We start from the raw sequence: 24,022 nt of genomic DNA, 5'->3' as shown, positions 1-24,022 counted from the left end.
TTGTATAAACAAACTAACTTTTTTTAACTTAATAAAAAGTTAACAAAATGTGTCTATTAACTTTTAACTTAACTGAGTTAACCTATAGTTAAATTAACTTTTAACTTTTTGTTATTGGTACATATTAACTTAACTTAACTGAGTAAAAAAAATCATTAACTTACCCAACCTTGATTGATACAGTTTATAAGTTGAAAGTTATAGTATTAGTTAATATTCTAAGTTCAATGAACTAAAACTAAAACGAAAAAACCACATGTAACAGAAATTAGTTATAATTGAAGTTGGAAGTTATGTTTTAGTCAACATTCCAAAGGTAGATCGTGGACCATTAGACACTCAAAATATATTCAGTTATTTTTTGGGCTGCATCCGAATTGCATGCCAAAAAAAAAAAAATGTCCAAATTGCATGCCGTCTCTTGTAGGGGTTTGTCCGAATTGCGTGCCATCTCTTGGAGGGGTCTGTCCGAATTGCATGCCATCTCTTAGAGGGCTTTGTCCGGATTGCATGCCGTACACCACACGTTTATTTACTATGCACTTAAACAACTTAAACTTTTTTTTGGACAAAAAATGCATGTATAGAAACGCTCTTTTATGTATGGTTGTTACAACTGTTTAGTGATTAGTTTCTGGATTGAAATATTTTTATATCCGTATAAATATTTTCCCAAACAGTATATCTATATTGGAGTAATGTAGTGTATTGTGGTCTCGGTATGTTTCACAGACATACATATATCGTATCGGTCACTTAAGTGTTTGTAGCTGTCAAATGTTCAGTATTGATCTGAAATAATATTAAGATAAGAAAGGTATAGAGCTACGCCACTACGACCATAAAATATAATAGTAATAATAATAATTTATATATATAATTTAGATCAAAAGGAGATATCACCTGTGTGTTTTTATGTGTCTTATAATATTAGTACGTCTTGGAACGTTAACGAAGTGTGTTAACTGTAGTGTGATCATGGAACATATGTTGAGTGAAAAAAACAAAAAACTTTATGTAATTGATGATTTTAAATTTTATTTTCAAAAGTTATTGTGCAATGATATTGAAAGGTGGGCTTGTTGTAAACGTTCGTGTACGTCTTACATAAAATTATCGTATATAAACAGTGAATATAAAGTTATATTCCGCAAGATAGATCATAATCACAATAAAGATGACGAGCAAAAATTAAATAGACAACGGGTATGTAATAATTTAAAACGTAAGGCTGTAGATGATCCTTTTGAAAAACCAAGTAAAATACTGCATCGTGAGCTATTAAAGGGAGATATTAGTACATGGACGACAAATGACACTACACGAGTTCGAAAAAATTTACATTATGCCCGATCAAGCATTTATCCTAAACTGCCAGAAACTTTGATTGATTTACATACAGCTTTAGATAATTTAAACATCAAAACTAATAGAGACGAAGATTTTTTATTTATTAATAATCATGAAAAAAATATTGTAGCTTTTACATCACACGCAAATTTAAAATATTTAAGTGAGTGCGAAATATTATTTGTTGACGGTACATTTAAAAGTTGCCCTAAGATGTTTTATCAGTTATTCACAATTCACGGAGTTAAAAATCACAACTATACGCCACTACTAATTTTTTATTTATTAACGGGAAAAACAAAACAAATTTATGAAGATGCTTTGACTAATTTATTACTGAAGATGAACGATTTAAACTTAAATTTATCGCCAAAAATAATTTACGCTGACTTTGAACTAGCTATTCATTCTGCACTTCTAGTTGTTTTTCCAAATACAATAAGAAAAGGATGTCGTTTCCACCTAGGACAGAGCATATGGAGAAAAATTCAATCAGTAGGCTTATGTACAAATTTTAAAAAAAAAAACAGAAATCGGATTATTTTTAAAATTATTTTTTGGACTGTCATTTTTAAATCCAAATGATGTAGACGACTGTTTTACGAACGAAATCATGGCAATTCAACCCAACGATGATCGTATACATGCATTTTGTGACTACTTCTTAGAAACGTATGTGATGGCTGACAGTTTATTTCCACCAACTATTTGGGCTGAATTTTCTAATTCTACAATGCGTACAACTAATGTTTGTGAATCATTCCATTCCAAGCTGAATAGCATGTTTTACTCCCCAAGTCCTAATATTTTTCAATTAGTTGATGTCTTAAAGCAAGTACAATGTGATATATATGTAAAATTGCGTAGTTCAAATTTAAGTAATAGACGCCGGGAAATATTAGAAAAAGAAAAAAGTATAAGTTTAGTGATGACGGAATTTCAAAATAATGAAATTAATAGACTTTTATATGTAGAAAAGTTGGCATACATGTCATTGCCGACAACAAAATAAACAAAACTAAATTTTTGTAAAGAGTTTTATTTTATGATTCTTATTCACAGTGTCACCTTCTACAATATTTATATGTTTTATTGTAATGTAACAAAATCACGATCCTCCAGTTGAAAAGTAAGTTATTTATTCGGATATACCCCTCTAAGAGATGGCATGCAATTCGGACAGACCCCTCCAAGAGACGGCATGCAATTCGGACGACCCGATTTATATTTATTTTTTTGGCATGCAATTCGGATGCACCGATTTTTCGCCCGCTTATAGGTCTAAATGTATGAAAAATTCAATCGTTTAGAGCCGCAGCGGCACATGTCATCATTTTAGTACTTACGTGAGTACAAGACAACGAATAATGCATTAATGCAAATAAAACTGATGAAAAATTAACATAGTTTTAGTCTAATTTTATTTTTGAAAAAAAAAATTGAATTGATTAGTTTCTATTCTAATTTCTATGTTTAGGAGAGAGATTTACGATATTTTTAAAAGTTTTTTTCTAATGAACTTTAAAGGGCCAATGGAAAAAAATTAAAAAGTTTTTCCTACAAACCATAGAAAAGAGGCTAACATAATATTCAAATTAGTATTCAAAATTAAAACTGGAATACTAGAAGTATATAAAGCTCATAAATATAGGTCTAAATGCATGGAAAATCCAATCGCCGCCACCCGCTTTAAAAATATTAAAGATATATCATATATTATGTAGTCATTTTTTTTTTAAGCATTTAAAGTTCAAATGTTGACAAAATTCATCAAAATCTCAAAATTATGCAAACTTTGAATAGTTCAAAAATGATAAAATTTTTAATTTAACTATACCTGTATAATATATATACTATAATAATTGTACTAAATTATATGGTTGACAGGGTTGTTATGTTTAAAACACAATGTTTAAAACATTGGTTTTAAACGTTTTGTTAATCATTTAAAACAGTGTAAAATTTAAGGGAATATTCTATTTTTTTTTTTTGTTTATTTTAAAATATGAAATATTCACCAACTCTGATGGTTGACAATTTTGCATTAGGTACTATACTACCTATATATAGTTACAAATATTTTTAAATTGATTATAGGTAGTAACTATTCAATATTTTTATACCAACCATTATGAATGGTTAAATTTGAGATACTGTTTTAAACAGTTAATTCAGAAATTTAAGATACTATTTTATATAGTTGAAATTACTATAAAATAATAGTTGGTGCAACAATAATTGTTTAACTAATTAATTTTAGTAGGTACTCTCAACTTAAAATAATGTTTGACACAACTAAATAAATCGTTACGTCAACTTAAAATTATCAATCTAGTTACTATAACCAATATTTTTCCACTGCACTCCACAAAATAAATTGTATTCAATTTTGGGATAACTTCTAACAAAATAGGTAGTTTGTAAACAGTTCATTATTTTTATTTTAACATACCTAATATTATTATGTATAATCGTAAATCTTAATATTTATAACATTATATTTTTTTTCTTGCCAGTTAAAATAAAGAAAGGTCTTTTTTCCATTTAATAAAATTCCATATTAAAATCAATCCATAATCATTAAAAATTCCCACGTACATCATATTAATATGATCCTGTATAATAATTGTAATTAATATATATTATTATATTATAAATATTATTATATATTATTCGTTTTAGTTGATATAATTAAATGTATTCATAAATAATGTTAATAATAATATATTGATTACAAAGTTTTACACTCGAATTCCTGAATATTTTATTCGAGTTTTGAGTATTGTGTATACAAGTACAACGGTCGCTACGTTCGATTATCAAAAAATGTTTTAAGATAATTCTTAATAATTTCGTTCCTAAATAAGGATATACCACGATAGAAATTATTCATATAAAATAGATTACACTATAATCAGCATACTACACGCAGTGCTCAAAACATAATATAGGAAAGTGGACTGTAGATTAGATATAATTATATAAAAACTTCACTGAGTAACCGCGTGACCAGCGACGAGAAAAAGGTCTGCCTTAAGCCAGTGGCGTAACTAGAACTTTGATTGTCTGTGGCAAAATAATCCAGCGGGTCCTTGGTCTTACAAATTTGTGATATGAAGAGCATGCACTTAATCACACAATTTATATCTAGATCCACCGGCCCCTGCTATAATAGGTAATAAATAATTAAAAACATATATATTATACAATTATGAATAATAATATGGTCACTTTTTGTTACGCATTATAATACGTATCTCATTTTGTTAAACAATATAAATAAGGCAATAACAAAATATTTAAAATATTTCATTTTATGAAAAATTTTTTTAACAATTGACAATATTTATTTCGATTGACGGGTGACGACTGACAACAGAATAACAAAATGTGACAAAATAATATCGAAAAATTACGGTTGTTTCAGCCGGGCTGTATTATAATAGACTGTATATTAGGATAATGGATAAGGAATCGAGTTATCGACAGACTTCAATACGGTTACCTAGACTTGAGGTTATACAGCTCTAAATATAGAGTGCGTTCTTGAGAGGTACTTGCCCATTGTGCCACCCTATTGGTACGCCACTGCCTTAAGAGGATGTCAACGCACTTTTTGTTTTCTCTCTGGCCCACGCGCAACATAGACAAAACAAATTTACGCAGAATCATTTTTTCCATGTTTTCAAGTAATCTTAGAGTAATGACATATCGATTTGTCTAAATATTGTCTCCAAAAAATTTAAACGTAATTTTAATTTACAACATTCTTTTGTTTCTTTTGAAAGTCGAATACAAAGTCAAATAACAATAAAATATAAAATCGATACGTCATTCCCTCAAAAATATTATTCTCTATCTTTTTTGTAATGTGTGATTTTACTTTAAAATTACTTAAGAAAAAATGATTCTGCGTAAATTCGTTTTTTCTATGTTGCGCGTGGGCCAGAAAGAGAAAAAAATAGTGGGCTGACATCTTCTTAAGCTTTTAATCCAACCCGACAGGAACTCACAACAAAACCTAACATAAAGTATAATCATGAAGGCTAGGTCTGCAGAAATAATTTTAAAAGCGTATAAAAGTTATAAAAATTGGAAGTTAGCATTGACTTTTTAAAAGGAATATAGCGCATAATAAATTGTACATGATTTTAAAATTACAATATTTTTCAGTAGGTCAATTATCTATAAATCTATTTCATAAATTCATATATATAGTTATTATTATAACTAGAAAGTAATCAATCTAAGTCTAACAACAAAAGTCAAAAGAAAAAGTAATGAATCGCATATTGCGAATCATAGCATGGAACGCCAATGGGCTTGTTCAGCGCAAACAAGAACTCGATGACTTCTTGCACAATGAAAACATTGATATTGCTCTAGTATCAGAAATACATTTTACACCTTGGACTGTTCTAAAAATCAGAAATTATAATATCTATACCACTCTCCATCCTAGCGGTAAAGCTCGTGGAGGTACAGCGATATTTATAAAAGAATCCATTAAACATTTCGAGTTAGAAGAACACTCGCAATTATATTTGCAAGCCACAACCGTTAGGGTCAATGATGGAAACAATGACCTTACGGTTACGGCTATCTACTGCCCACCACAGGGAGGTGCAGATGAAACTAAATTCACTGACTTCTTCCGCAAGCTAGGAAATAGATTCATTGTTGGTGGAGACTACAATGCAAAACACACTCACTGGGGATCAAGACTAATCACCCAGAAAGGACGTGCCCTGTTCAAGACAATTAATACTATCAACGCTGGAACTATCTCCACCAGAAAACCAACTTACTGGCCAACCGACCCGAATAAGATACCTGACCTATTAGATTTTTTCGTGGTTAAAAATATCTCACCTAACTACGTTGAAGTTGAGGGACTAATAGAATTATCGTCCGACCATATTCCTGTGTTACTTTCACTAAGTTCAAATGTCATTATGAAAGAACGGAAAATCTTTCTCACAAACAAAAGAACAGATTGGGACCTCTTTAGGACTACCCTCGAAGAAACCACCACGCTTTCAGTGAAGTTAAAAACACCATCAGACATTGAAGTGGTAGTACAAAAACTAACTAAGGATATCACGGAAGCAATAAAAGTGGCAACACCAATAATTCCAGGAGGAAATAACCGAGAGATCACCTACCCGCTTGAAATTAGAGAACTAGTTCAACAAAAGCGTAAGGCGAGAAGAACCTGGCATAGAACTCGACATCCAGAGGATAAAACTAATTGGAACCGTATTAGTAAAATATTACGTGACAAAATTAACGAAATGAAAAACGAAACATTTAAATCGTACTTGAGTGGCCTATCTGCAACGGATGATACCGATTACTCATTATGGAAAGCCACAAGACGCATTAAAAGACCTCATACCCACGTGCCACCTATTCGAAAAATAGATGGTACTTGGGCACGCAGTGAGCAAGACAAAGCTGAAGTATACGCCCAATACCTTGAGAATGTATTTCAACCAAATGATATCGCATCCGAACTCGATGTAATACAATGCCCACCACTCAACGAAATAAGAGAAAAAATACGGTTTTTCACACCTCTAGAAGTCGCCCATGAAATCGATAACAACATCAACCCAAAAAAGGCACCTGGTTTCGACGAGATCAGCCCACGCATACTTAAAGAGTTACCAAAGAAGACGATTATCCTTTTGACACATATTTACAACGCAATCTTACGACTCGAAAGTTTCCCTATGCAATGGAAAAAGGCGCAAGTGATCATGCTACTAAAACCAGGTAAGCCACCAGAACAAGCTACCTCGTACAGACCAATATCGCTTCTCCCAAGCATGTCAAAGCTCTTTGAAAAACTACTTCTTAAACGCTTAAAACCTCTTATAGAAGCAAGACACCTTATACCAGACCATCAGTTTGGATTTAGGAACAAACATTCTACTATTGAACAAGTTCATCGAGTCACCAATGTAATAAGCAAGGCTTTTGAGGAAAAAAAATACTGCTGCGGAGTGTTTCTAGATGTAGCCCAAGCCTTTGATAAGGTTTGGCACAAAGGACTACTTATAAAACTACGAGAGCAACTACCACACACATGGTGTGCACTCTTAGAATCTTATTTGACCGAAAGACAATTTAGAGTTGTACACGAAGAAGCGATCACAAGTTGGAAAAACACACTAGCAGGAGTTCCACAAGGTAGTGTACTGGGACCAATCCTTTATCTACTCTACACAGCTGACATCCCAACCAATGGTAACTCAATGACAGCTATGTTTGCTGACGACACTGCAATTTTAGCAACAAGCAGTAATCAACAGACTGCGACCGAAAACGTACAGGCCTCAATCAATCACATCTCTAATTGGACAAGGAAATGGAAAATCAAGATTAATAAAGATAAGTCAATGCACGTAAATTATACACTACGTAAAACTGAAAATCTCCGAATTTTGCTGGATGACACGTCAATTCCACAAAAAGACTCAGTGAAATATCTGGGTATGCACCTTGATTCTCGCCTTAACTGGAAGCATCACGTCCGTCAAAAAAAACTACAAATTCAAGAAAAAATGCGCAAACTATACTGGTTAGTTGGAAGACGTTCCACACTAGACCTGACGAGCAAACGGCTTTTATATATAGCTATTATCAAACCGATATGGACTTATGGCATACAACTGTGGGGTTGTGCCAGCAAATCCAACATCGAAGTCATCCAACGCTGTCAGAATATCGCCCTTCGTACCATTGTTGCAGCATACCGGTACGACAGGAATGAAATCATCCATCGAGACTTGAATATATCATCCATCCAAGATGAAATCAAAAAGTTTGCCAACAAACATGCGAAAAAACTCGAGCTGCATCCCAATGCAAGTGCAAAACAACTTCTTGACAACTCGCAAGACATTAGACGACTCAAACGCTTAAAGCCATATGACCTAGTTTAAGTAACGTAAGCTAAGGTAAGGGACTATCTCACCGGAGGTACAACCCCAAACATGTTAACGCATAATATATAAGTAATCATTGTCACTTACTCATAATATTATCGTATACTACCCTTTATGTATTGTATTTATAAAGACTTTCGGTCGTTTAAATAAAGATGCCATTGGCAGTTTAAAAAAAAAAAAAAAAAAATTATTATAACTAGAGTCCAATCTTTAAATATAGAAGGTGTATGCGCCCGGCAACGGGGGGAGGGGGGGACGGACCAAAAGACCACTCAGTAACAACCGAGAAAGAATTACCAAATTTGAATGTTTGTCGATAGTGCCTACTAATCTGGGTGATAGGCCACACTACATACACACGCCTGACCGATTGATACTGAACACTTTCTCACGCGACGACACTATGGCGAGGATGGGAGGTGAAGTACATGGTACTCATGACAATGCAAGTTAATTGGGCGAATGTAAGTTCCCACACGAGATATAGCAGGTAATAATAACCCCCGGGTATGCATATACGTAAGTTCCCACACGAAAAAAAAATATTAACTTTATTCAGACTTAGGGACTAAAACTTAAAAATTTAGTTGGTGTGAAAAAAGTACAATCAATTTTTTAATTGAATCTAGTCCAATTATATAATAAAAATGAATAATATAAAATAATAATAGTTATAATAATTATATTAGTAATAGAAAAATTTTTATTTTATTTGGCTTATTGCGAAAGCTCAAATACTTCAAATAGTCATACTGTGTAATTATTTTTAATCGATCTGATATTTTGTTATTGGTACAGTTTCTCCTAGTATTTGGGCTAGTGTTAGTTTTGATACAAGTCTTACTACAAACGCTCGCAAAAGTACAAATAATATGTGGACCATACCTACACATTATATTATTAATATTTATTATATATTTGTACCAACTACGTTTAAGTTGTCAGTCCTAATTCTGAATAAATTTTCGCGTGGGAACTTACTAAACCTCAGCTATGGTCGACCCGGTTTGGTGCAATGACCACAGGGTACAATTATAACAGTTGGGTGGCTTAATGACTAACATAATGTACTAAGTATATATAAACATATATTATACAGCTAGTGTCATGAGTTGACGGATATTCGAGTGTGACGCTGGTCTCGATGTCCTAGACGGCCTCTCACACAACGTACCCGTTGTTGGCGGACTTACGCAATGATCCGTGATGTCGATTCATTAACGACGTGAGTTCTTGTCACAATAACAATACACAATAATAATAAATGTCTGGTTACATGGACCACACAGTACAGGTTTTACAATAATATTAATAACCACATAACTTTGTGTGTGTACCAAAAGGGTACTAAACCAAAAACGTAACAGACGTAAAAAAGGTGTGCGCTGCAATAGCTGAAACGAGAATATAAAAAATATGAGTTAACATCAATAATAATTTACAACAACAAGGGCGTTGGCCGCAAAAAAGTAAACAATACAATTCTTAACATAAAAGTGATACGAATAAATGATAATAATATGAGGCAAACGTTGACTAATTATTCACACAAAAAACGAAAGCAAAGATAATAAATACACATAACAATAATTTAAATAATTGAGCGGAGTATGTACGGGAAGGGAGATGTCGCCGTCGCACATTCGTGTCCCGCTATAAGCTAATTGTTTTGGTGCAAACTGTAGGTATTGTTTGGAACCACTGCTAATCATGTAATACTGTAGTATAATGTATAATGTAGTATACCTACTTAGCGTTATTTATTATAATATAGAATATTTCATTATGTGCAATAACTCTCCAGCGAGGACGGGAATGTGCTGACACAACCCTTTTGGTCTACATACAGACAGAACCCGTGCCCCCCGCTAGACGAGCAGTTAATTATCATCAATAAATTAGACAGAACGTCATATAAGAGCATAATATTTGTAAGCTTTCCGAAATTTTTCTTCAATAAAATCATCTTTTCACATAAAAGGACGTTATCAATATTTGAGTGCCGAAATTAAGTACGTAGGTACGCGCTCAATAGTATAAATCCAGGTATTAATAATCATCAGATAGAATTATTTTGTCTTAAATTTATTTAAGTTAATATTCATAAAATAATGTATTAATATTTAGGTACAACCTTCATATAATTCTTATAGTAGAAAAATATATGATTTTTAGCGATTAAATAGATACAAAATTAAAATAAATATAATAATATAAGATATTAATCAATCAGAAATATAGGGAGAACTATTGTGTAGATGGGAACTCGCAAGCAGATTGGTTGGATGGCTTAAAAGTAACAACCAAAAATATTCAAGTACTTTTAAGTCTTTTTTGTACTATAGGCTATAGGTACATACTATAATATATGCAATGTAAATATCATGAAATATAATATTGCTTAAACCTATATAAAAAGTCATGCTCTAGATACCTACCTACCTACTTGTAGCACATGAGTCTTATACAAAAAAAATGTAAAATTATTGACTAGAACAGCGGTTCCAAACCTTTTATGAGCGTGAGCCTAACGTTTTAAATTTAACTTTTAGGGACCAAAACAAAAATCATAGTTGCCAACTGAATGTAGAATTCATTTATTTATTATTATCATCAATTTGGTAAATATGTATATTTATTTATTTATCTGAAGTACTTAAATAAAATGTATTATATTTAAATTGTAAGAAATGATTTCGCGACCCAACATAAAAACCTAGGCGAACCAAGGTTTGGAATCGCTGGACTAGAACAAAAGTTATTTCATTTGTCAGGTTTTGCTGTTGCATTCTATATAATATATCATGTTACACCTAACTTATAAAGTATGATGTGATTTAAACAATATTTTTATAAATAATTGTAATATATTATTATAAAATTTAAATTTAAAATACATTTAATTAATTCAACAAAAAATGCAAAAGATCCAGTTATAATTGTACTGCATTTATATATGTAGTTGACACATAAGTGATTTACTTAGAAATAAGATACGGGCCACTTAAATCATGTTTCAAGTAATTTTATTTTATAATTTACAAATAAAAACCATATTGTTAAATAGGTAATACAAATGTGAAAACCACAATGGAAACAAAATTTAAAAAAATATAATTGTTTATGTCATTCTGTCTCTAGCATGAAATTGAAAATAAATAAACTGCACCTTTACAAATTAAATGAAATCACAACAAAAAATATAATTAGAAATGTAAAAATATTCTTTGAAAAACAAATCTTTATAAAAATTACACAATATATAATAAAAGTTACAAAAATATCCTGTTATAAAAAAATTCCATGAACATGACGTTAAGAACAAAAATAAATAAACTTTTCATACACAATTAAATATTATACCGGGTGATTCTTTTATCATTAAACATTCATTATTTTAAAAAATATAAATGTTTTTGAAAAAAGAATAATACAATTTTTAATTATGACAACATAAAGTTTTATTTTCATATTCCAAAGCAAAAGTATTTCGATACGCAAAATCGATTTTAGGACAAGTAGATTATGAGTTATGAGTTACAAGTATTTTAACTTTAGAAGAGCAGACTGGAGTAGAACGAGGTTACCCCACAAAATGTTGGTCTAATAATCCAATAATATAAAAATGATCTCAACTTTAAAACTTTTTATGCACTAACGATTGGTTCATAATAAAATAATCACCTAGTGTATATTTCTCAAAGATAAAAATTAAATTACAGTATTAACATAATGACTGTGCGGATTTTATTATACATCCATATTTAAACATATATTTTAACTAATTTATAATTTGTAATAATATAATAATTTATTATGATCATCTTTATATCAATAAATAATCTATTAACATTTAAAATTAAAATTATTTCAAAGTAGTGTATTTGTATATATTTAAATAAGCAACTACCTATAATAAATATGTTTATCAGAGATTATTTAAAGTACATAATAATTAATTTAAAATTTAAAATTTAAAAGTTAAAAGAAATCAAATTTGACTATTTTTCTGTTATGAATGTTTATGAGACTTATCATTTGTAATACCTAATTTTTGGCAGTTTTGCTTTTCATAATTCAACTGTAAATAGTTTAAATAAAATATATAAGTACCTAATAATATTGTTATCACATTTTTCTTTTACTAATGGCTCAAAGATAAAATTGTTTATACCTCAGTGGAGCATTTGACTTAGTTTTATGGTGTGGGGGAAATTAAATCCTTCTACCACAGGGCATTAATCTTATTTATGAATATTTTGAAATTTTATTTAAAACTTTAAATTTTAATTAAAACTTCAGATTGCAAAGATGATTATTTACCTGAATTATACAACTGCAAATCCCCATATATCTCACCTACTCAATCAAATAAATTATTCAATGCACGACTACATTTAAAATATATATTGTAACTAATTAAGTTAAATTATAAATTTATTACTCATTAAGTCAAATTAAATTAAATTATAAATATTTTTAACAAAATATATTAACTGCTTACTTTTTATTTGAGATGTGTGGAAACATGTTGGCGTTTATAGGTATTTGTATTCCATAACATTAATGTCCGTTACAATACATTTATTGAGTTTAGTATTAGGGCTAAGAACTGGACTTCCTAAAATAAACAAAAATTGAAAAATATACATAACTAATAAATAAAATAATATACTTAAACTAAATGGAGATTCATAAAGAAAATCTTAGTACCTATGTTAAGAGGCTTTAGTGACTGACCATCATGAAATAATTTAATATATTAACCTGAATTTGGACTTTATTTTGTGGTCTAAAAATATATTAGATGAATTATAACACATACAGTTTAAATTAATGTTACATTACCTACCACTCGTATTTTTTTTAAATCATTTATTTACATTAACTAGCCCAAAAACATATTTATGTTAAAAAAACTAATATAAGTAATTTTAATAAGAACCAGCTTATCTTCAAAAATAAAAATATAACAAAAAGTAGAAAAATAATCGTATTCCTAATTAGTATGTACCTAGCTTATTAAAATCGACCAGATAAAATATTTTATTAAATACAAACTGCGTACAATAAATCCTTTTCTAACACTTATGAATTACTTACATAAACATTTAATGGAGACAATTTGTTCCATTACAAGTATATTGCATGCTTCAGTATACTTTGGTATTTGAATCCAACATTTTTTTTTTAGAATTTTCATTCAACTGTTTTTATTGGTTTGGAAGCTTATTACAGTACAAGGTTGTGTTGTATTCTTCATAGACACCTTAAAATAAACAGATTCTTAAACTACAATGGATTATAAAATCAATGATTGCAGTACAGAACTAAAAAAAAATAAAATTAAAATTAAATTATGTTATTGAATTCTACTGTTTAAACAACTTTTAAAATAATAAATTATGTATAATGCTTTTAATAAAACACCTTGGTTTTGGTTGTCATACTATTATCGGCAAAATTTAAATAAATTAAAATACTGTCATAAGCTAATTGTAAAAGTATTGGTATTAATTACAAAAAACAATTAAATATGATTTAATTGAGTAATAGGTTGTAACAATTATTTGTATATTTTAGTTTTTTGTTTTGCTTTTAAAATAAGAGAATATATTTTTCAATCAATGGCTTGAGGTATAATAAGCAAATTGGAATATATTTTATACATAAAACACTACATTGACACATGCGAATAGGTAAGACGGATAGAATATCCAGTGATAGAACTAACATTATTTAATATAGTTATTCAAAAGTTACATGATACATTAATTTATTAACTTGAATAATTTACAATTTATAATATTCATGCACTTATTACATTAATATTTGGAAGTGCCTATCATGTTCCTATAATAATCTTATAATTTATTTGTATAGCAAATTAATAGATTTAGCTACCCATAATTGAACAGTATTGGATATAAATTAAAACATTTAAGTTATAGCTTTTTAACATTTTAACTACCATTATACTAACAAATACTTTGTTTAAGTTCTCACTTCTCAACAATTAAAGATAATTTACTAAAATGCTAATTATAAGTAATTTAAGAAAAAATACTAAAACTTTATATAAAAAAAATTGTTGTGTTAAGTAAAATGTTTTTACCATTGTTTGTTTGTAGATTTTTAAAATCTTATGTGATATTATAATGTTTTTAATTTACTTAATATAACTTACAAGTCATAACTACTCTTGCATTTATAATAGGTTCCCGACTGCGCTTACCCAAGCAGATAATATTATTATAATGTTAGATAATACTTCTGCTGGACCAGGTGGAGCCAAAGTTTGTACCGGCTGAAAGAAACGACAATATAATATATAATAATCAATCGATAATATTTTTATCAGAACATTACATTATTATACACTATTATTAAAACATCGATCAAAGTTACTTATTATTTATGTTACTTGCTGCTACGGAACCCTTCATGGGTGAGTCCAACTCGCACTCGTCCGCTTTTATATGATATTAATAAATTTGGCTAATTTTGTGTCGCTTGCAATACTGGCACCTTAAACAGAATAATCAGTTTAATTAAGTTTAATATAATATATATTTATTAATGAATAACACTATAAGACATAATTTAATGCATATATATCGTACTTTACCATAATATATAGATTCGGCCGCAAAGTATAGGATCATATTTGTTTAAAATTAAAATATTTAAGTTATACATTTTTACGGTTTTAACTACTATTTGATTACCAAACATTGCTTAAAATGTTTATTGAAGCCTGAACTATGGAGGCTTAAAAAACAAAGAAACACATCATTCATTAACTTACTCATCATCGATGATTTAACTTGTATAAATTGTCAAATCTCTATAAAATGTATTTTTTGATATTATTTCTTAGCAATATCACTATCATTTTGTGTGTTGACAATTTATTGATAAGATGATTGATAAAATAATCTATATAAATATTTTTTTTCGAATTGATAAAGAATATTATAATACATTGCGACGTTTCGCTCTTTGTACGAATGTACGTCCAGCCATGATAAAATAGATGATGCCCTACTGACATATGGTCAGAAAATATAATAATTTTGGTTGCCTTTTTCGTTGTTGTTTTTAATGGATTCGGGATGTCTGTGGTGACCATAAATTATTGATTATTTAATGGTGTGTATAGCTTTGTCTTATTTCTTGGTTTTTGTATTATCATACCCACATGACAACAATAAGTATTGCACTTTTCTGTGTACAATTAATATATTATATTATTATTATTATGCATACAATCATAGCGTAATATCTACTAACTGTTATCAGCCATTACGATTTACGGCAATTATAAATTTAAAAATAATATTATAATTTTATTTATTATAGGTAAGTTGCTACGGCTTGAGTATGTCGAGTCGGAACTTAGATGTATGCCACTACGCATTAAACATAAGAAGCTACATTTTAATCGTTTTAAATATAAATAATATATTATTAAATAATTTAAAAAGAAACTTTTTTTCAAAATGATTTGTCTGGTTAAATAAATAAATGGTTTGTTTTTATTAGAAATGTTAAGATACAGAAAATCGCTTATCCTGAAAAATCAGTATTTGGTAATAGTACGTTTTGGATTTCCACCCGTCAATTATTATGTCCTAATGGAAAACTTTCACATCCACATAAAAAAAAATAAATTTAATTTCCATTTATAATAAGTTACATACAAATATTTAATAATACAATTATAATTACTCGAATGAATTTTGGTGTATAAAGAAATACAGTTTACCACGTATTAAAATAGTTAGTACATAATATAAACTAATATGTAATATAAAAATTATTTTCCTGTGCATATTTCATAATTTTTAGTGCATATTTCTATTGCATATTTGGTAATTTTTCAGTGAATAAATGCATATTAAGTATAACAATAATTTTAATTGCATAAATATCTAAATCCCAATTTATATCATATTAATTATTTAATTCAAATCTGTAATTGAATGTGCATGGATACATAATTTATAATAACAAATATATTTTAGTGTATATTAAATTTCTTTGCAGCTACTATGGTTAATATAAAACAAATGTGTAGGAAGTAATAGGTTTATAACCTGCTAAAAATAAAGGAATCTGCTGAATAAACCCATTTGAACGGACGACCAACACGTATGCGGGGACTCGCACACGTAGCAATATTAGTCTTTGAGTAACGCATAAACATTTAACATTACAGAACATTTCAGAGTAGATATTTATTTTATTAAAACATTATTACAATTAAATAAAGAATATCATTTTGAGCCAAAGTAATTTCGTCTCATTATTTTTATTTGTTTCGGAGTCACTAAGCGCTAAGTGTGCGTGCATAACACTGTCTATTATTTTATTATGTCCAGTTACACACTCCGACGGAATTCGAAGTCACGTAAATAATTATAATATCAAAAATATTATGTGGACGCAAATCGTTCCATGTCGTATTGTTATTGTGTACGAGAATAGCCGCCTTTTTATATATTTTTTGTAGGCGCATACTTAGTAGGTATCGCTATTATTTTTATATTATCTTCTGTATAAGATATCGGTGTAGGTATGTGTGTGAAAATATTTTTATAGGATAGGGACCAGACTGGCCAGCTGCACTCCACAACCACTGGTTTAAAACGTGAGTGTCAATATTACTTGTTATATATATCCGTGTTGCTGTGGCTTACAACACTATTATTATTATTTTTGTATGTTGTTACCAGCAACACAGGGCAATTTATTTTGAATATTATATCTACTTGTTGGTCCGGGAGAGCCATATTATATTAAATTTTTATTCTTGTCCCATATCTCGATTACATACCTACATTTTAATTTATCGCCTATTACATATGCCTTACCAAATACAAATTCAACCTGTGTATGATTAATTTATTGTCTATGTAATACAGACTAATACACACTTAAACATAACACACATATCTAGTAGGCCGGCACGCACTAAGTATTTGGTGACCGGGCATCACGGCCTATTATTGTTCGTACTCGGTCTGTACAGTAGGTACGGTTTAACTTTTCAAACGAATATGTATGACATAAAATTAAGATTATTATAAAAAAAATTCAAGTAGGAGAGTGGTGACGGAAAATGAAATAATTATAATTCTTATTATCATTAATCATTATGAACACTCGTCAAAAAATTAATTTTAATATTATTATGCTTGTTTATTTTTGTTATTCGTACCATCGTAGGTACATAAATTTATTCGTATATACTTATCAAAAAATGTTTAAAGTCTAAAATGTCTGAAAAAGGTTACTAGAGTAGGTACATAAAGACATAATCATGGTATGTACCTACTTTTATTATGATGTAATTTTTTTAACAATATAACTAAATGTATTTTAATTATTTGAATATTTTATATTATATTATATTATATTGATTATAATTTTATGAACCGTAGGTTAGGCAGTGCCGCACTCTGAAGACATTGGTGTTCTCCGACCAGGGTTCGAAGCAATGGGTTGGGCCCAGTTATAAAATCCAGTAAAAAAAAACCAACAAACAAAAAAATTAATAAACTTTAAATTGCTTAGTTATTTTTATTACTTCTTAGTACAATAAAAAACAAATACAAAAAACATTAAATTTTTAAAACCCATTTAAGCTTAAAGAATGTATGATTCGTGGCGTCGTGGTATCAATTAGACACGAAGAAAAATTATCATTTAATCTAAAAAAATCTCCTTTTAATATTGTTTTGAAAAAAATTTTCTCAATTTATAGAAACTTACTAAATATGCTAATTAGAAAAGCGAAGGAAATGTATTACTTTGATAAGATACAGAATGCTTCAAAGGACTCTAAAAATATGTGGGAAATTATTAACAATGTTACTGGCAAGCATAAAAATAACAATGTTCATATAAATAATATTTTAGGTACTGATGGTTTAATTAAGAATGAAAATTTTGATATTGGTAATGAACTAAATAACTTCTTTGCAAATGTTGGAAAAAACATAGAATATGATTTTGATAAAAATGGTTTATTGAAAAAACCATGGAGTTGGCTAAATAAAAAATGTTTTATACAAGACTCAATTTTTTTCACCCCTATTTCACAGACAGAAATAATAAAATATATTTCATTAATTAAACCTAAAAATAAATTCTTTGATTATGGAATAACAAATACTATATTAAAAAACACTATTAATAATATTATTGGTCCTATTCAATATATTTTCAATCAAATAATCTCAACTGGTGTTTACCCAAATTCATTTCAAAAATGCATTGTAATACCTCTATACAAATCTGGTGATACTCAATATTGTGGGAATTACAGACCTATTTCGCTATCATTAACACTATCTAAAATTTTTGAAAAATGCCTGAAGGCCAGAATATTAGATTTTCTAAATAGACATACATTTTTTTCTAGTAATCAATTTGGATTTCTACCAAGTAAATTAACTACGGATCCTCAGCTTATTCTTAATAAATTTGTTCATGAGAACCTAGATTGTAAAAATAAAGTGATGGGCCTCTTTCTTGATATTCAAAAAGCTTTTGACTCGGTTAATCATAATATTTTAATAAAAAAAACTTGATTATGCTGGTATTAGAGGTTCTACATTAAATCTTTTCAAATCTTACTTAAGAAATAAAACAGTGATCCTGTTAATATTACGCATGGGGTACCACAAGGAACTGTATTATTAACCTATTTTATTTCTTATTTATATAAATGATCTATTAAATTTAAATGATGACTCAAAAATTTCTTGTTTTGCTGATGATACTGTCATATTTCTATACATAATGACAATTACAATGATTTATATAAAAAAGCAAATTCACTACTATACTGTGTTAAAGTATGGTTTGATAATCATATTATATTGATACTTAATATTTCTAAATCTAAATAGGTATATAATTTTTTAAATCAAAAAGCACTCATTAAATCATACCTTTGAGCTAAAATTACATTCTTTTGAATGTAAATTTTGCTCTGTAGGCAACATAAATTGTAAATGTAATATTTGGAAAATGTGGAAATATATAAATATCTTGGTATTACATTAGATTATAAATTAAAGTGGTCATGTCATATTAATAATTTAATCTCCAATTTACGTACATTTTTCTTTATTTTTAAAGACGTTAAACGCTACCTTAGTATTAAGATGAAGAGAGTTATTTACATTGCTTTGGTTCAATCTAAATTTAGTTATGGAATAATGTTTTGGGGTTGTACTACTTGTACTTACAAGACCATATTGATAAATTAAAAGTCAAAATAAATAGTATTATGAAATTTTTATTGAGCAAATCCAAATCTTGTAGTACAAAGCTTATTTTTAATGAACTCGATGTACAAAACTTTGATAAAATATTTTATACCAATGTATTATTATTTATTACTATTATATATACATAGGCATCTATTGACAAATGTAAATCATGATTATAATACCAGATATAAACGTAATATTAATATTGTTTCTAATAGTAATACAACTTTTGGTTCTCATTGTACTTTAAATGTATGATCAAATTTATGTAAAAAATTGAGTATTAATTTATTTAACTTAATTAAAATGTCCCCGTTGCAAAAATAAAAATTATTATTAGATTATTATTTAAACCCAACCGGGTCGGGTTTTTTTATTCTTCCCCCCCAAAGAATGTTTAATATTTTCGTACGTAGTTTGGTGCACGGCATGTCCAGGTTCTTTCGCCAATGTTGTGACGTTGAACGGCATTTATATCGTCTGATAATAGGTAAAATCAAAATTTTAAATATTTGAATTATTATCTTTGGTTCTCATTATCGTTTCAAAATTAATTAATTATTTAAAAAATATTTTTTTCTCAATATCTTATTAGACTTTCCTAATAGGTATAGCCCTAATATGAAGTACCTAGTACCTACATACAATTTATAGGTGGGACTGTATTTCAAATAACTAATTCTTGAGAACTGATATAATTCAGTTCCTAGAAATTAGAACATCAAACTAACGTTAAATATAGGAAAATAATTTACTTATCTTATATTTTGCATGTCATAGTTATGATGCATTATTTAGTCTTATCAATTCTATAGATTCTTGAAGAACTATACAATATGTATCTAAATAAAGGGTATCTAATAATATTTGTAAATTGCTATTAAAATATAGAAATAGATTTTAATTTTAAGGCTCCCGGCGGTAATGTGATTTTGTTCTCAAAAACACACATTATGGGAATAGTGATCCTGCCCTGTAAAATCAATCAAATTTGATTATTTTATTTTAAATTGATAAAGGAGAATATTCTACAGCGCGCATTAAACTTTGGTTTTCAATATTTTATTCCTGTGAAGTCTGTGTTCGTCGAAACACCCGAAACAGTCAACTAATATTTCGTTATATTATTTTGTTACCTCCTGACATTTACCTGCGAGTGCGTGGGCGTAACCATCAGACTATCTATACACTAATATACAGTATAAATTCACGAGATCGTGCGACCACGAAACGATATGTGAATTAGGTTGCCAATAATGTTCTCCTTAGTATAATGTGCCCTGTAAAATCAATCAAATTTGATTATTTTTTTTTATTGATTGAGAAAAATATTTTACAGCGCGCATTGAACTTTAGCTTTCAATATTTTAATTTAAAACTTAGTAGGTAATTCTTAAAAAAAGACAATTTATAGATTTTTTTACAAATTATTTTATACAATTATTCAAAATTAAATCAAAAATCTGAGGTCAATGCGGGCTGTAGAATGTTGTTGTTTATCAATTAAAAAAGAAATTATCTGAAAATATTCAGTTGTCCACGAGTTATCCATATTCATGTGAAGTTGTTATTGTCCGCTGAAACACCCGAAACGGCCAACTAATATATCGTTATATTTTGGGGTAAAACACGATTGCGTACGATTGTTTTTGGTGACACCTTTTAAGCTACACGATTGCGTACGGACTATTTAGCGTTGTTGCCAATTTTCATACTAGTATATAGGTACCACATGATTACACTAAAAATAATTTATAAATACATTGATTTTTTAATAATCATTTAGCTTTTATTACCTACGCTTATTGTTAGGGTTTTAAAATTTCATGAAATCTATTTTCTTGGCATATTTCATTTCCATGAAAAATAAAAATAAAATGTTTATTATATCAAAAAGTTTATAGTCGTCAAATTCCAAATGAACATTTTTAAAAGTTTGTTTGTTATATGAAACAAAGAAAATATGTAACATATTTACATAAAAACTTATAAGTTGTTTAACAAATCTATAATATAACAAATTTAAACATTGTCATATAACTCTTAAGTTACGAGCCATGACTCTGTGAATGCATATTATACTATATTATAATTATATTATATTATATTCACAATGTATATAGACATAAACCACTCTTATAACAGTCATGAATCGTAACCTTTTACAATAATATACAAAATATAATCTAATTATTAAATAAAAGAGTCCAGAGCAGCTTCACATAATCACATCACTCAGTCACATACAGTCATACAGAGCCGTGCCGTTACGATTTGGCGCCCGGGGCAAAATTAAAAATATTCGCCCCCTATTTTATTTATCATTAATCATAATGCGTTTCATTCCTATTTAATTTAATTTAATTTTTTTTTTACAACGTATTTTGAACATTAATTTGACAAAAAACTAAAGTTAATTGTAATAGTAATTATTAAACAAAATAGTTAGGTATAATTTATTAATTTATACCGTATTAAATAATTAAAAATGATAAAAATCACAAATTATATTATATATACATGTTTTATTTACAAACGTATCATAAGAGCGTATCATATATAAGTATCATATAGTTAAAACTTAATTTTTCTGGACTTTATTGAAGCAAAATCTTCAATGACGTCTTCAAAATCAATGCATTTTGTTATTTCATGCTCAATTGATAATATTGCAGAATTGGTTAATCTGTTTTGCGACATGGTTGACCGTAAATACGTCTTAGTTAGTTTCAATTTACTAAAAGAGCGTTCCCCGGAAGCGACGGTAACAGGCATGGTAAGAAACAATCTATATGCAGTCATTAAGTTTGGACAAGTTGAATCAAGTTCATATTTTTTAATTGCGTTTAAAATATTTAAAGCAGTTGCGTTTAAGTCTGGTAAAATTGCTTTTACTTGATATTTAAAAAATTCGATTTCGTTAATTATTTCCTGGTCAATATCTTCGTTGTATTTGATAGCTAAATCAGCTGCATATTTTTTCAATTTTTCAACTGGTGTAACAGATAGTGAATGAGCAGAAAGGAATTGAAAATCATCAGCAATATTTGATAATTGTTCAAACCTCCATTTCATTTGAGCCATCATATTATCAAGAACTTTGTAGTATTCCAATGTTAAAAATTGATCTGCAGAAATATATTCACCCGATGAATTTTCTCCACTCATAACTTTCATTTTATTGTCCTTTTGATTTTTAATTCAGATTTTATTCCAACTTTATCACAAATACTAATAGCTTCCGTTTTAATTTGTTCATTTCCACTATCACGCATTTCTTGGAGAGAAACATTTAAACAATTTATCCTTTTTGAAGCCTGATCTATTGAAATATTTGAGCTTTGTAATAATTTATTTACACGATATATTTGATTCAATATTTTTCAACATGACTAAAAAATAAACAAATTCCAAATCAAACTGTTTCAATATACTTTGTGCATTAGCAACCCCATCGCCAAAAATTGGATTGGTAGATATGTCACGTAAAGCTTTTATCACACCGCCAAATTGACAATACAACGAATGAACTGCATTATATTTAGATGCCCAGCGTGTGTCACTGTGCGTTTTTAATGTTATTTTCAAACACCGCATTAGTACTTCCCAGCGACTTGTTGATCCAGAAAAATAGTTGAATATATTTTGTACAATATTTATGTAAAGTTTAAAATATAAAAATGTTTGGCGCCCCTTTAAACCATGCGCCCGGGGCATAGCCCCCTAGGCCCCCCCCACGGCACAGCTCTGGTCACATACACACACATATTATACGACTTTTGTACACCTATAATAATTACTAACTAACTTTTATATTGATTATTATAAAAGTCTACATTTACTGGATATTTATTTGGTATATTGTAAAATTAATAAACTTGACAACGTTGCATACAATTTCATACGCAATATTGTTTATTTTTTTTTTCTTAAAGATATTTGCTACCCATCTTCAAACATACGCAATCGTTTTTTCAAAAAGAACAAACGTACGCAATCGTGTTCTACCCATATTTTGTTGCCTCCTGAGTCCTGACATGTACCTGCGAGTGCGTGGGCTAGCCATCTACAATACTAAACAGTACACTCTCGTGAGATCGTGCGACACGTAAGCGATATGTGAATTAGGTTGCCAATAATTTGCTCCTTAATAAATAGCCAACACCGGCGGACTTAATTAAAAAATTACTAATAACGAAAATCACAATAATGGTACTAAATTTACCAATTTAATTAACTCCAATCGCATATTGTAGTCTTAATGGAGGAAAGTAACTTATTTAAAATGTGTAGGTACTATAAATTGTATCTGTCTATAACATAAATGGGTAGGTATCTAATATAAATTAAATGTGATCTGTGTAAAATAAATATAAAATATAAATTATAATACTATATTGTTTTAATGTTTTAGCTACCAACAAATAATAT

At 28.7% G+C, this 24,022-nt stretch overlaps 1 protein-coding gene and 1 long non-coding RNA gene across 5 annotated transcripts; both read right to left on the bottom strand.

Moving 5' to 3' along the window:
- Positions 1-9,374: 9,374 nt before the first annotated feature.
- On the bottom strand, positions 9,375-15,175 carry LOC132935742 (uncharacterized). 4 transcript variants are annotated; one of them, XR_009663327.1, is made up of 6 exons: positions 14,930-15,175; positions 14,715-14,834; positions 14,494-14,613; positions 13,410-13,575; positions 12,811-12,927; positions 9,375-9,700 (listed from the first exon to the last, which is right to left on the bottom strand). It is a non-coding gene; the product is annotated as an uncharacterized LOC132935742 (long non-coding RNA). The 4 variants fall into 4 exon arrangements; XR_009663325.1 differs by having other exon boundaries at positions 14,676-14,834; positions 14,935-15,175; XR_009663324.1 differs by having other exon boundaries at positions 14,935-15,175.
- A 6,990-nt stretch (positions 15,176-22,165) lies between these two features.
- LOC132950343 (uncharacterized) lies at positions 22,166-22,768 on the bottom strand. Its single transcript, XM_061021760.1, has one exon. It carries the CDS (start codon positions 22,766-22,768, stop codon positions 22,166-22,168), a length of 603 nt encoding a protein of 200 aa, XP_060877743.1.
- Positions 22,769-24,022: the final 1,254 nt, after the last annotated feature.

Source organism: Metopolophium dirhodum, chromosome 1, assembly GCF_019925205.1.
Source record: "Metopolophium dirhodum isolate CAU chromosome 1, ASM1992520v1, whole genome shotgun sequence".
NCBI classification, from domain to species: Eukaryota; Metazoa; Arthropoda; class Insecta; order Hemiptera; family Aphididae; genus Metopolophium; species Metopolophium dirhodum.
The sequence above is the reverse complement of the archived record's forward strand: the minus strand, read 5'-3'. Positions and strand labels throughout refer to the sequence as shown.

Coding starts and splice junctions, on each gene's coding strand:
- LOC132950343 (XM_061021760.1), bottom strand. CDS start 22,768: ATGAAAGTTATGAGTGGAGAAAATTCATCGGGTGAATATATTTCTGCA.